This window comes from Calliopsis andreniformis, unplaced genomic scaffold, assembly GCF_051401765.1.
Source record: "Calliopsis andreniformis isolate RMS-2024a unplaced genomic scaffold, iyCalAndr_principal scaffold0022, whole genome shotgun sequence".
NCBI classification, from domain to species: Eukaryota; Metazoa; Arthropoda; class Insecta; order Hymenoptera; family Andrenidae; genus Calliopsis; species Calliopsis andreniformis.
Genome location: NW_027480432.1, coordinates 1,467,024 through 1,481,768, shown reverse-complemented (window position 1 = coordinate 1,481,768; position 14,745 = coordinate 1,467,024). Strand labels below are relative to the sequence as shown.

Genomic DNA, 14,745 nt, shown 5'->3' with positions numbered 1-14,745 from the left:
CATATTAAATACAACACTTACAACTATATTCTACCTTTCATTTTATCGCATGATTCAGTACACTTATAGAATATAATTTGTCAGGTTTACATTATTTATTTGCAAATACTTCAAAAGCATAAATAAATATGTACGATGTGTACAGAAGTCGATCAGATATTGGAGGCTACTAATATATTTTAGAATAGAGATTTGCTTATAAATTTTTTTACAATGATTATTTAGTAAATTTTCTCATTTTATTATTCGAAATATATTTTTATATAAGTTAGATTCTAAAATATGTACGAAACTCGTTGTCTGACACTGGTCCACGATTATACTTTTAAGAAATCACGATTTATATAAGATTAAAATACAACCAGCAATGGCTAGAGTACAATTTACGAGAGTTAATAGAATGGTTATAGACTAGGTGAATACCTATAAATCATTTTTTTCATTTCCTCAATTTTTGACATAACTACGTTCCAAAAATTACCTAATATAGGTTTATACACCCTATTTAGGGGTGAATACAGAAGTAGGAAAAATGGGCCGTGCTTTGTGAACTTAGACGTTCACCATATATACGCTAAAATATTTATCATTAGTCAGCACAGACGAACTATGCGAAATTCCTCCTTTCCTTTCTTTTTACAAAAGCACTACTATGTAACGCGGAATACTTATATTCTCACTCGGAAGTATAAAAAACAGTACCTAACGCTTATCAATCATAAGCCTACTACTGTAAAGTTCATTCTTATACCGAAAAACGTGTAAATAGGATTAACGCTTGCATATATCAGCTAATATGTTAGTATATTACCGCACATATCAATAAACATCAATTTCTTAAAATGGAAGAATAATATTACGTTGTAAAAATGCACCTGAAAAATGTAGCACATATTGGCAGTTTTTGTTTCTATCGAGTATCCAGTCTTTACTATAGAAAAAAAAGGAATTAAAAAAGTACAGAAGTTAAATGCATCTTACAAGTACAATGTAAATTTTATGGCTCAATGATATTTCTGTTCATATTAGAGTAATTTCTCTCTGTAACATGTTTAAGTAATTTGTATGAATAAAATTGTCTCAAAACCTTCTTTCCTTTGTCCTATTTTTAAATGAATACTTTCTTCCAGCACATTTTGATGTACAAAAATGTTGCACATGTTCTTTGTAGTATGAAAGACACAGACAGTTAAAACTCAGTCATTTTTTTAGTTATGTTGAAGGATGATGTGCAAACCAGTCTGAGAACTTCTTAGAACTACTTTCAACATGCCTGAAACATAAAATAATTGGTTTTGTGTTAACTATCTGTACCTATTCTCAATATTCTGATATTTATTTACACAAAATAAATGAAAATTGGTATACCTTAACACTGTATGCATTATCATAGCCCCCTTTCATTTGCATCTGTGCCTGAATGTTTGATAATTGTGCGCTACTCATGTCAAGATCTCCACTACTAATGTGTCCAGTATGTCTAAAATTTGTAGGTACTCCTATCATGCTGCGATCTATCCTTAGTCTCTGATGTGACCTGTGCCTCCCATTACGTGTTCTAGGTCCTTGCTGTGTCAAACAACAGGTAAAACACTGCACCCATAGCTCTCCACTACCAGCCATTGCTTATTAATTCACTTTTATTGCTTTTTTCAAAATCTGAAACATAACATGTGCATAACTTGTGAGTAATAGGAAGTAACTACACATAAATTAAATCACAAGACCCTGAAATTTTGTAAAATTGTTAACTACTTAAATATATGTTTATAGATTTACTTTATATCACGTTTTATCGGGAATGAGTCCACATAGATTCGCACACGTACCAGGTCGTCAAGTGATTGTACTGTCGTTTGGTCTAACCTTCGTGATGACTTGAGACTCAAAGACAGAGAAAAGCAAAATAAACATTCCCTTTTGATCGATGGGATTACATCTATCTGAAAAGGACATCGGGATTGTTCGTATACTATCCTATACACAGCGAACCATAACAAAGGTGAAGCTTTAACCGGGACGAAAACAATCGATTTGGCAAGAACAAAGGGAAGGTATACAATACACACCGGTTCGCAAGATGTAGCTTTTCGTATCAATTTCTGCGAGGTGTACAGATAAGCGTCTCCCTTTTCCTTCGTAATCTCTCCATTAAATTCCCATGAGATGATCGTGGACGATTCAATCCCTCAATGGCATGTTTTTATGCGTGCCGAACAAAAGTCACTTGACTGTCTTATTTTACTTAGAAACTGTAACTGACGACTGGAATAAATTCCAATTCATAGAACACAAAGCCGAACGTCAACGAGATCAACGATGATCGTTTGTAGTAAAATATATGTACCGTACACCCGATTCAAAAATATCTTGCCCTACTACTACAAATGCACTGTGGAGAAGGCTCCCCTTCTTATCAACTTCTGGCTACATATGATTGGTCACATTAATAATGCCCAAAGGAAATACGTGAAAAATTACCTATACTATCTTGAACCTACGAATATGAAATATGTTGTATTATCGGCAATTAATAAATGAAAGGGAAAAATGATAAAATTATTGGTAATCTGAGGATCTAAAGCCCTTAGACATGCCCTACAATTCATTATGGAATGACGTTTAATAAAAAAATTGTCTACTTGTCACTACAAAAGCGTTTTAAAATTTGATCATGCGACTAATAGACTAATGTCCCCATATAAAATATATAATAATTAAAAAAATTGCTTATTTATCATTAAAATTGTTAAACAGTAAATAAACAATGTTAGTAAAGAAAATCGTTCAGAATATCTTACAGAGAAAGTAGAAAATGTTATAATATAATAACCTCTGAAACTCTAAATAGCTTATTTATTAATTTATTTGTAATATAAGGTCTGTAAATTATTATACATAGTCTAAATATTATTATGCAATGACAAAAATTTATGAAAATTGTTTGTTTACTGCAAAAATAGCATTTGAAAAATTTTGGGGGGCACCGGACCCTGATGATACGGCCCTTAAGAAAAGTTGCTAGCGACAACTTCGCCATCTAGCGGCGAGCCGCGAACTAACCTCTGGGTAAGGACCGTATCATCGGATACCGGTGTCCCCTTGAATAAAATTCTTTAATTCGTTAATAAAACATTCATAAACAATATTATTGCTGAAAGTCGTACCAAATTGTGTCCCCATTTATAAAATGCATTAAATAATTAAATTTGAGCAATGGATTTATTAAAAATATATCCTTTTGCATTTATTAATTACTTTTACTGCTGTTAACTTATTTATTTGTTGATTTGCGAGCCACTTGATGGTGCAGAACCATTTTAGAGCCTCTACACATTATTTTACAATAATAAAAGTGCAAGGAAATTGTTTATTTATTGCAAAACCAGCATTTGAATAATTCTTGGGGGCACCGCACCCTGATGATACGGGCCTTAACGAAAGTTGCTAGCGACAACTTCGCCATCTAGCGGCGAGCCGTGAACTAACATTTGACCGGGATACCCAAAACGTTAGTTCGCGGACCGCCGCTAGATGGCGAAGTTGTCGCTAGCAACTTTTCTTAAGGGCCGTATCATCAGGGTCCGGTGCCCCCCAAATTTTTCAAATAATGTTTTTGCAATAAATAAACAATTTTCATGAACTTTTATCATTGCCTAATAATATGTAGAGCCTCTACAATGATTCTACGTCATCAAATGATCCGTAAATCAATAAATAAATATATTTTACTAAATAAATTATTGATGGCTTGCAAAGATTAATACGTACTGTATCATTGTTAGATTAAATGGTGCCAGGAATAAAATAATTAATTTTCAAAGAATACTTTCTTCATCATTCGTTTTTATTAACTTGCAAAATTACCTTACTCGTCTACTCATGCACAGATAAAATTATAAATAAAAATGTGGATAAATGGTGAACATGAGTCTATTAATCGAGACAGTATAAGCACGTGTGTGCGAATTTGAATCATGAAATGAATTATTAGCAATTAATCCGTGAAAAATAATCTTCCCTCATTGGAAAAAGACACGAGATCGCAATTGGACGATGCTCGATTTTTAAACGTCGCTCGAACAAATCGCTAGAACAATGATAAACCTATCATAGAATAATGAATAAATATATAACAATCGGAAACATGGCCAAATGCAATGACAAATAACTAGGTGTTCCTCTTGTCTTTCTCCTCGTGTCTTTCATTCGATGGATACTCGATGCGTACATGCCACGACGAAAATTCTACGAAGAGATATGCACATATATATACAGATATATATAATATATGTATATATGGTAAAAAATCATAACGAGCTATATAAAAGATATAACTGTAAATGTTAATAGTTTTACATCTTTGGACAGTCAACAAAAGCGATCACTCGCGAAAAAGATGCTCCTTCAACAGTGTGAGAAGCACAATAGAGAAACTAAATGATATTGCGATGAATATTAACCGCCTATTTGGAGATTCATTACCATTCTCTAATATATTTCAGCTTCCTTAAAAACGTTTCTAAGGAAGCTTTTATTATTCATCATTTTAATCCATTAAATAAATGATTAATAAAACAGCAGCATCTTTATAGATGAACTTCGCAAATTCGATTTTGCACGAGAGTGTTTTGAATCAATCTGAACAACTCTTGTATTTTTCTCTCATTACCGAAGACTAATTCATCGACGTAACGTGACAGTGTCTTGTTATTACATTGATTAATTGGTAAACACGATCCTTTAATAAAAGACTGTTTAAAAAACCATTGAATAGGTACGCAAACAGCAATAAGAAACAACACTGGTTGTGTTTACCAAGTATCAATTGAAGCACCGTCTTAAGAATGAATATTTGATTCTGGAATACGTTTGACCAGTTCTTTTTAGTTTGCTTTTTTAAAGAAATTTTTTAACAATTCTTGATATGTGTAAAGTTGCAACTATAGAAAATTTTTTTAAGTAGAAGATTGAAACCCATGAAATGTTTTGTTAAAATTGATGGGAACCCTTGCATTCCAGAATGAAATATTCTTTATGCCGAAGAAGTTTCTTGCACATTATTCTGTTGCTCTCAATTTATCCTGGTCAACGAGCAAATAACATGAAACAGATTTAAACCACTGTCTCCTGATTTCCATTACTTCAATTATAGCACACATTTCGACTAGAGTAATGTCATATATGTAGTTAAAATTAAATCTCAGAGACAAAAGTAACATATATATACACACACAGTATTCCAGCAGTCTTGACAGCTCAGACAAATTCTGATACAATTGTACCCTGGTACTCTTCAAAGTACAAAGAGAAATAATGATCACTGTTTAATTAATAATCATTTAACACAGTAACAAGGCATAGAATTCACGCAGAAATAAAATCTTACTAGCAATCAATTTAACAATAACAATTAAGAGATTCCAAGAAATATTTAAAAATAACAGGGTACAACTTAGCTCTTCCTGGGTCATCGTCGAGTTGAACCGTGTATAAGAGTCCTCTGCCGCAGCAGTATATCATTTCAACAAAATTTTACTAAAAATCTGTTTGACAATGTCAGAGAGCACAATTCATTAATATTATTAAGAGAAGAAAAAACATCTCTTTATATATTTTTTAACAAAAACTTTTCCGAGTCTCGCAATTGAAAAACAAAAAAAGAGGTCATTTGGTTAAAGGCAAAAGGACGATGCCGTACCATCCACTATACTGACAGTTTCTCTGCCATTTCGTTTGCTGTTGCTCTCTAGTCAACAGTGTCGCATCTTTGGCTTGTTTATCCTTTCGTCCGTCATTCTTAGACTTGCCTACTTTTATCGAGCCTACACAACATCAGATAAAGAGGACGTCCACTCACAAGTACTACCTCTCGAGCACCCAAGTCATTAGACCAATACTCTTACTCAATCCCATGAATAGTTTGCGTGCAATATAATCGCAGTACATATAATACTATGGTTTATAAGAAGATTACAGAGGGCAAGAGGTTCCCTGATGACGTACCTTCTCACGCGCACTTTCTAGTTGTTGCAGCCACGTACTGTGAATTCTCTACCTTTCAAGAAACTGGTCTCTGGTTTTCTCTTTTCTAAAAAATAGCTTCCTTTGGGCTAGAAAAAGGTACACGCGAACTCGCGGATCAACGAAGAATCGAGTACTCTCGATATCTTCCCTCCTAGATACCTAGATCTATAGCTTAAGAGTCTCTTAAAAACGGCTGCAGCAATTGAAAGACCCGCATTTAGAGTGGTTCCCTTATTTTAAGTAAAAATAACGATCCGTGATTTGCTGTCTATTTACAACGTGAAGTACACAGTATGTATAGTTCTTATAAGTTGAACAATGATGCTTATCACATGGTCGAACTGTGGTTTGATTCTTTATACGGCTGTTTTATAGATACGAATCGACTCGGTGACGATAAACCTTCTCTATAGTTTGGGGGATCTCCAGAGTCGCTTGATTAAATCTTTCGCGAACTCTGAATAGTTAGTAATATTATTGAAACTACACAAGTAACCACCTACACTTCTCATCTATCAGCATCAGGGTAAAAATTGCTTGGGACACTTTTGTACTTCATGATGATAATTCTAACACGATCACCGAATAGATTCGTATTTGGAGCAATTCATTTGCTATGTGACAACACAGAATGATCCACAGATCCACCGGGAAGTTATTTTATGGTCGATACGATCGTCCATAAAAAGATTACACGACACTCGTATTACATGAAAACTGCTACGTGTTTAGATTAAATCTTGATTTCGGAAGAAAACAAACTTCTTCTTTCCTCATTGCGTAATGAAGTTTTTCTATACCATTGAGCTCTTCTTATTATTCTTTATACTACTTTTAGAAGAAAAGGAACTTTGTCTTCAGTTTTACATTTTCCTTTTCCCCTTTCCACTCAATAATCTCTTTATGTCATCAAGCTATCTTTTCCATTCAACAATTTTCCTTGCATTCTTAAGATGAAAAACAATTAGTTATCGCTTTCAGCGTAATCATCGCTGTCGCCACTATCATAGTATTGACTCCTCGATTGTTGACGAATCAAGTCTGACGAATCAACTGGCAATAAATCATCTGAGTAGTCTTGAGGCTGGATATCATCGCCTTGGAACATGTCCACTGATTCACCATCCAAGATATCCAAATTTTGAGAAAATACGTCCTCCAACACGGAATCGTATGACCTGGAGAAACAGAAGAGTCTTTGAGATAAGTTGAATAAATTGTTGATTTGTAAATGGCTCAACTACAGTCCTCTACTATGCAAAATGTTTTAGACAGTAGGTCATAAACCATTTAAGACTCGATTAGTCAATTAAAAACGATACAACTTAGGGAGTAATAAACTGATCGATTGTGTTTAGTCGAAGCAAACGGTACGTAGTTTGCAGAAACGAAAGTAAACAACCTTGAACATTAAAATAAAAATGGGGAAGAGTGGGATGGTTTGTATTATCCTACGTGGGTTTATGAAATTATGGAATTAATCATCAAGTGGTATCTTCAATTTCCTTGGGCAATTTAAGATAATTAGATTTGAGCAATGCAAAGGACATACAGAATTAAAGAACGGAAGAAATGAAAAAAAAAGCAGATAGCCGACTACTATTAATGCATTATACATATGTGGGGGCTTCGTGCATCGGGCATACCATGCAATTCAATTTTCTTTACTTACTGAGCTGCAGATGATGGTTACATTTCATCATCACACAGCCTGCAACAAACGCATAAATCGCACCATTGTCATTACGGTCGCAATACAAGGTGAAACTGTTAGATCCCCCAAGGGGCATACTGTCTATCTAACGGCAAAGCATGCCAGAATTCGGTGGCTATGAGTTCCGTTTCATAGCTTGAAAAACGGTAAGCCAGAACTTCCTACGATTACTATAAGCCCGGTCCATCTATCACCAAATCTTTTTATGAACATTTGACGATCTATATTTTACTTTAATTTGAATTCGATTACAAGCAGTACGAGAAATGCATAGATGAACCGTGGAAATAGAAATCTAGACAAAATCAATACTCACATTTGCTCGTTCTGATCATTACCACTCTCTTCAACCACTAAGAGCTCGTATTCCTCCGCTGCAAATCGGTCCCAATCCGACATCTAATATATATAAAAGAAAATTATAGAGTAGTTATTAAAATATTAGTGGATATTATATTCTGATGGAAACTACCTCGTGGCCATCAGGATCATGTTCCCTTGCAGACGCAAATGGATCCCTTTGTTCATGATCCAAGTACTTCTCAAGATTGAAGAAGGTATCAAAGAAAATGGAGGTCATCTTACACTTCTTCAAATCACTCAGCGATATCTTCCCTGGCTTCGCTGGTTTGATCATGTCTAACATCTGCGCAAAGTACTCTATTTGTCACTGTGTGTTTTTATTTTATTTTTAATGACTAAATTTAAAAATTACCTGACAGAGACAATCCTTGAAAGGCAGAGTCTCCAAGCCAATCGCCTCCATGCGAAGCGACTGCTCTTCATGGAAATATTCTAACTCGTACATCGACAAATATCCGTCTCCATCGAGATCCATGCATCTAGTAATCGATTGTAAATCAGATTTTGATCATAATCCAAGCTTTGAAATTTCGAAGCTTTACCTGAACCAATATTCAATCGCGGTTGGATGATTCTTGTCCTCTTCACTGAGCAAAAACCATACGAATTCCGTGTAACTCATCTTATCCTGAGGCTGTGGAACGCCATTACCACTTTTCACACCTCCTCTTGTCACGGCGCCACTGAAGATTCTTTCAATCATGCGCTTTGACAGAGCTAAAACGAGAGAAATTAATCAGTCACAGAGTTCTAATTAACTGAGAAGGGTTTTAATCCTTGATTAAAATTTGTGTCTTTACCATGATCATTGTGCTTGGTGAGATCTGTCTTATCAATGAAAAGATCGTGATCTCGATCCAGCTCCCAGAACTTGCAGTATATAACATAGAAGTGCTCGTAACTGAAGTAGGCAGTAACTTGATTGATATCGTCCTCGTACTCGAGAATCGCGATCACCGACAGCAAATTGCTTCTCCTCAGCTCAGATACCGAGATTTTTCCGCTCCAGCTTCGGTTCACGCAATAGAATATCCTGGCGATTACCTGCATCCATGAAAAGCTAACATCAATGCTCTTTTCTACAACAAGGTAAACTTAGGTGCAGCTTAGCCAAGTGTTTCAAAGGAAAAGGAAAAAAGGGAAATAACTATTCCATGCTCGAGGAATCCGATCAGATATGAAGTAATACTGTGTCCACTCGTGGAACGCTAAATAATTCCTGGTGATTATGGAGCGTGCGATAATTGCTCGAGGCTAACAATGATTGTCTTGAATAATTCACGACGATTGTGTAAACTGCCGATGGAATTGTTTTTCCTTTCCCCGTATAAATATTCGCCTGTGCATCAGGCAACCGACAAATATTTATCAGAATCCCGCGAATACGAACCGTGTGTACGTAGCGTGAATGGAACTCAGTAGCCTCTTTGAGGAAAGTTAAACTAGGATGAGTGTCGACTACGTCTTGCACTAGGGGGATTAAATCCTCTGGGAGTATACAATTCCTGAGCCCTCGAGTTGTGATTCTGACAAACTTGCTCGCTGCATCGTGGTGGGTGTTCGACATTCTGTAAACGATCTTTGTTATCTCTATTCTTACTCCAACTCACACTAGCCATCGACACGTCTCACTACTTACTCTTTCCAGAAGTCAAGGAACGCGTTCATCTCTACATATCCAGTCTGATCTCCTCCAGCGGCGAGGAAAAGCGGTACCTTCCAGTAAAGTGGTAGATCGCATGCCTGCAACATGGATTTTCCTTTTAGGGGGCCATTGAATGCAGAATGAGTTTCGAAATTCCCATAGAGGTCTGCCGCTCAAACTTTCAATAAGAGAAATCGTTCGGAAGTTTGAGGAAGCCTTGTTACTCTTTTACCTTTGTGATCGTGTGAAATTGAGCGCGAGAAGCACGATGGCCAGGCAGGACCTGGAAAGCTGCGGTGATCTTGGCGATGGTAGCTTCAACTTGCGATAGTGGCAAGGGCTTCCCTCCAGGGAAATAAAATCTGTAAGTGTTAAGTTGGATTCGTGAACAACGCTGCATGTTAGGGCACAAGAAGTTTCGGCTGAAAAGTTTACCTTGGTATGTGGACGTTTCTGTTCGCTTTCACGTGCCTTTGGAGTGTCGTGTGAGGCGGCAGGCTCTTCTGCTGGGTCTTGTCTTTCGCGTACGACTGAAAACAACAAGCATAGTTCCAGGAAATCTTGGCTGACGAAGATGGAGCGGGAAAAGTTCAAAGAAACCGAGTTACAATCGAGTTTGGCGTGAAAGTCGACGCTGACTTACTGATTTCAAGCATTCAGCTGTTTTTTCTACTAATCTCTCCACATAAGGGTTTAACAACTCTCTCAGAACACTTTCGATATATCCCAAGCAGATCTTTTCTCAAAATTGAAGCATGCAGAATATAAATTATTCGGAAGTCTAGATATTTTGATTCACTTTATATCTCAACATTTGTTAACAGTTACAATTTCTAAAAATTCGCACATTTTAAACTCTTCGGGAGACAATATTCAGTGCAATGGTTATTTTTATTTCCTTTCATACATGTTACATAACTTCGTTTACCTATGACAAACATGGGATAAACAAGCCGCGACGATCCTGATCTCGTTGCACAATCAGTGCTTCCGGTGGGCCAGGATCAACGAGTTTTTCTGCCACGCTGTAGCATGACCCAGCTACAAGTTGTAGCCGCCAAGGACACAACATCCTGTTACGCGACACAGTCACAAAGAACCCGAAGAATGCAAAGAGGCTGGTCAACGCGGTTAATGCATCTCGTTGCACCTCGCCCATCTCACCGAGATTACATCATCGTCCACCTCCAGCCTTATAATACTTGCACGAGATGAGGAAACCTTTTCCACGTGCTTAGTTACATAGTCAACGTTTTGATTCCTAGATCGTGATGACCTTGTTCCACCGACAAATCTTAGGAGAACTCTCCTTACATGACTTAATGATCAAACACACTCTGTACCATTATCTTTCGCAATGCTTCGAGTGTCTGACTTCGAGAAGCCGCGACAGAGGATTGACAATCGCGTCGTTAATAGTAGCAGAGTGAACATTGAAAGCTGTAAAAATAACGACAAGAGTGACGGCACCAGTGGTAATAATAAATGAAGAGGAAACTCAGCCAGCGATGAAAATAGCAACGCTGATCCGATACCTTCCATTTAGGGGAGATCAATAATGCATCTGGTTTCGCCGAACGAAAATAAGACATTGCCCTGCTGGGGTGATTGAACGATAACTCGAGGGGTCAAATAGATCGGGCAGATCGACGATTAACAGCCGATAATCGTCTCAAATTGCCTGCATAGCAAAGAAGCTACTGGATCGATACGTGCACAGTTACAAGGGGACGAGGACTAAAGCGCGACAGAATAGAAGAAGTTGTCGAGGGGCGCCAGCCTAAGGTAGGCTGTTATCGATCGGAATTAAGATGCAAATAATTACGAAATCCCGGAACCAATCTAATCTCCGTCGCAGGATGTTGAAGGGGATCGCGTGTAATCAGCTGTCGCAATTATTGTGGTCTCTGTTTGGCACGGTTCACTGCGTGACACACGGGATACCGTCAATCAGCGATCCAATTGACATTGCGAGTTCGACTGCGCCTCTCGATCGGCTTCGCCAACCGACCAAGGACCACTCGTTTCGATACTGAGTACTTGACCTTCGAGCTGCTTTGCTATTTTCATTCCATTTCGTCCGGCTGTGATGACTATGTCCTGCGACTCGTGACATGATTGTCATTGCCCAAGCCAGAAACACTCCAAATTGATTGATTTTGGGTTGTTGTTTGCTTCAGGAGATTGTCAAGGTCTTGTGTTAATCGGTCATGATTAAATTGGAGTAATGGTCCCTCGTTAATTGAAACACATGATCGACTAAAATATATAGGTAAGAGTCAGGCCACTGATTTTTTTTACTGCCACTATATGTTTTGGTCTGACTTCAGAAGATGGTTTCTGACCAATTGCACAGACTCTTCCATCTGATATGTTTCATATTCCTTCACGATGAGATAGGCTATTATTATATATTCCCAGAGCATGTCTATTTCACGGCAGACGTATTCTTCCTGTTTCTACTACGATGACTGGTTCTCAGGGTTCGCGACAAGCTTTCCTCCTCGAGCCGTTTTTGAGCCATAAGCGGCGCGATAGAAGCGCGTTCCAAGGCGACAGTCGGCGGCCTTTTAAAATCTAGCACGGTGTCTGATATGGAACGACCACAATGAGTCAGTCGACGTAGACACATGTCGAGAGAACGATTTCTCGCTGTTAACCCCAAGGGCGCTCGAAACCTTTTCCCCCATCTCTCTACGTCTCACTGTATGACTTCCATATCTCGTAGCTGGGATTTTCTTATTCTCAGTTATGGGAATGGACGACACGATGCAGTGAGTTGATTTCATTAAACGAGAATTTTAATTAACGATACCTAGAACATTAACTAGTGCAGTGTTTTATCGATGAATCAGGATCTGTGAAAATGTAGTAGTCGGAATAGTAATAAACTGCTGTTTTTGTAACAATTATTAAAGTAATGATAGATATCTACCTTTAGATACCTATATTATTTTTCAATTTCCTTTAAGAATATTGTTCTCTAAGGCTATTGATTTATCTTCCTATTCTCCTAGTATCATAATCGTTCTCTATCATCCACTGCTCGCCAGTAATTTTGCAAAGCAGTCGATTCGCTGACAAACAGACATCGCCATCGTTTAATCCGACTGTAACGATGAAGCGAGCCTGAATATCTCTGCTTCCAGTTATGGTCACCTATGGTCCTCGCCTCCCTTTATTTCTCCTCTCGAGGCCGAATAACATTGAATCGCAACGAAAACCGAGCATGAGTCAGCGCAATGAGCAAATAACAACGAGACATGCTGGGTTTCTCCCCCTCGATTAACTTAATTGAGACAGAGTTTCTTCGGCACGATACTGCGCCTTTTCTCCAAGGAGACCTTTCTCCTTTTCCTCCCTCGCTTGTTACGACTATGGCCGACAAATGGCCCAACAATTTGGCGACCAAACATGGCTATGAAAAACAGGCCTTGGTTTCGTATGGGAGCACCTTATTTTGGCAAGAAGAAGAAGAAGAAGAAGAAGAAGAAGAAGAAGAAATGACTGGACAGGGAAAGCTATGAAAGAAATGTCTATTGTGTCAGTATTTCAAGCTCTATTATTGATTAAAAAGTTGTTAAAAAATTTTCATCACACCTGAAAGTCTCTCCCCCTGAAATCTGCACGAGAAGTCTCGGTGCAAGAACACAAGGTTCCTATAGGGTTATTACCCACTACTGAATACATTTGGGAGCAGAACTGAGAGCTGTTTAAGGGTTTTCAAGAGTACATTTGCGTTCATGGAAGAGCGTCTTTGAGCAGGCCCAAGGCTGACTCGTCTCAGCGTGCAATAGGAATGCAATGACCGCCTAATAACAATGCCACAGCCAAGCCCTCGGGGCACGTGCATTGTTCGAGCATTGAGCAATGTAGCAGAGTCGTGGCTTATCGCTAGCGTGTGGCGCGCGATTAACACGATCTCCAGCTACCTGAAGAGGATCCATCAAGATTATACGTTCCTCTTTCCCATGTAGGTTAAAAGACTTGCCCACTTTTTCGCTATAAACGATAACAGGAGTCACCAGGGGTCAATAATGAAAGAAGATGAAAAAGGAGACCATTTCGCAAGCATTCTAGTTTCAGAGGAACATTCGCTGCCTTCGACGATCGTAAGAGAGAATCAGAGAAGTCAGAGGACCAATGAATGCAGCCGGACCAGCCACATCCGTGTTCCACTAGAACCTCGTGGCGCGATAACACTTTTTGGCAAGCACGCGTTGCCCGGCATATTCCTCTTCTTTCTGGCTCCAGTCCAGAGCTACTTCGAGACTCTCCTCGTTGTTTCTTTCTTACCCCGTTCGATCGCTAAACCCGCATTTCTTGGTATTTGACCGCTCAACGAAAATATTCGGCACGTCTCGCGTCGTGTCCTGCTCGGATCAGTTCGCCACGCGGTGATCGACGGGACGCCGAAACGGAGCAACACGTCGCGATGAAAAAGGACAGGGGAAGATCTAGGGATTCGGGAGAAAGCTCGAGACACGCGGGAACGACCTCTACGCGAAGAGATCTTGAACTCGTTTCGGGACAAAAGTGCAAGAGTCGACCGGTCGTCGCATCCTCCCGGGAAGAGGAATTTGGACGGCGACCAAGAGGCCCGATATAAGCCAGCCGGAGTGGCAGGAACATGCGAGAAGATGCTGCTTCCCAATCTCAGAGCTGCACGACGCGAGACTCGATTTTCACTCGCGAAATTAGACTACTTCCAGGAAAACGGTACCGAGAGTATCGTCTCTGCTTGCGCTAAATGCTCAGTCCCCAATCGAGGCCCTTATTCCTCGAATTTCAGCCTTTCATTCTACAAAATGTTCCTCTCCAAAGTCCCAAAACTCCCCAAATGTCACGTCCCGTGCTCCACTGACAAGAGCCCTGGGACTCTGGGACCAATAGATCCGCATTGCTGCCAGGGTTCTCCTTGTCAGCGGAGCACTATAGCCTTACAATCAATATTAAGTACTCTAAAACTTCTAGAATCTAGTTTCGCAACTAACCA

At 38.7% G+C, this 14,745-nt stretch overlaps 2 protein-coding genes across 4 annotated transcripts in view; both read right to left on the bottom strand.

Annotated features, from left to right (window-relative positions):
- Positions 1–45: 45 nt before the first annotated feature.
- Positions 46–2,397, bottom strand: Spec2 (CDC42 small effector protein Spec2). 3 transcript variants are annotated; one of them, XM_076390705.1, is made up of 4 exons: positions 2,070–2,397; positions 1,780–1,943; positions 1,369–1,659; positions 46–1,273 (listed from the first exon to the last, which is right to left on the bottom strand). In XM_076390705.1, the coding sequence occupies exons 3-4, from the start codon at positions 1,621–1,623 to the stop codon at positions 1,265–1,267; spliced, it is 264 nt and encodes an 87-aa protein (XP_076246820.1). In that variant the 5' UTR covers positions 1,624–1,659; positions 1,780–1,943; positions 2,070–2,397; the 3' UTR covers positions 46–1,264. The 3 variants fall into 3 exon arrangements, with proteins under 3 accessions (XP_076246820.1, XP_076246819.1, XP_076246821.1); XM_076390704.1 differs by having other exon boundaries at positions 1,830–1,943; XM_076390706.1 differs by lacking the exon at positions 1,780–1,943.
- A 4,666-nt stretch (positions 2,398–7,063) lies between these two features.
- Positions 7,064–14,745, bottom strand: part of LOC143186796 (uncharacterized) — a 28,568-nt gene continuing 20,886 nt past the window's right edge. Inside the window, exons 3-13 of the mRNA XM_076390575.1 lie at positions 10,185–10,279; positions 9,982–10,111; positions 9,744–9,847; positions 9,495–9,672; positions 8,905–9,148; positions 8,647–8,821; positions 8,457–8,583; positions 8,214–8,387; positions 8,058–8,140; positions 7,700–7,738; positions 7,064–7,205 (exon numbers count right to left, since the gene is read on the bottom strand). Of these exons, the coding sequence (XP_076246690.1) occupies positions 7,717–7,738; positions 8,058–8,140; positions 8,214–8,387; positions 8,457–8,583; positions 8,647–8,821; positions 8,905–9,148; positions 9,495–9,672; positions 9,744–9,847; positions 9,982–10,111; positions 10,185–10,279 (1,332 nt within the window). The 3' untranslated portion in view covers positions 7,064–7,205; positions 7,700–7,716. The remainder of the gene's footprint in view (positions 7,206–7,699; positions 7,739–8,057; positions 8,141–8,213; positions 8,388–8,456; positions 8,584–8,646; positions 8,822–8,904; positions 9,149–9,494; positions 9,673–9,743; positions 9,848–9,981; positions 10,112–10,184; positions 10,280–14,745) is intronic.

Excerpts from the sequence above, each read along its gene's own strand:
- Spec2 (XM_076390705.1), bottom strand. The coding sequence starts at position 1,623 with ATGGCTGGTAGTGGAGAGCTATGGGTGCAGTGTTTTACCTGTTGTTTG.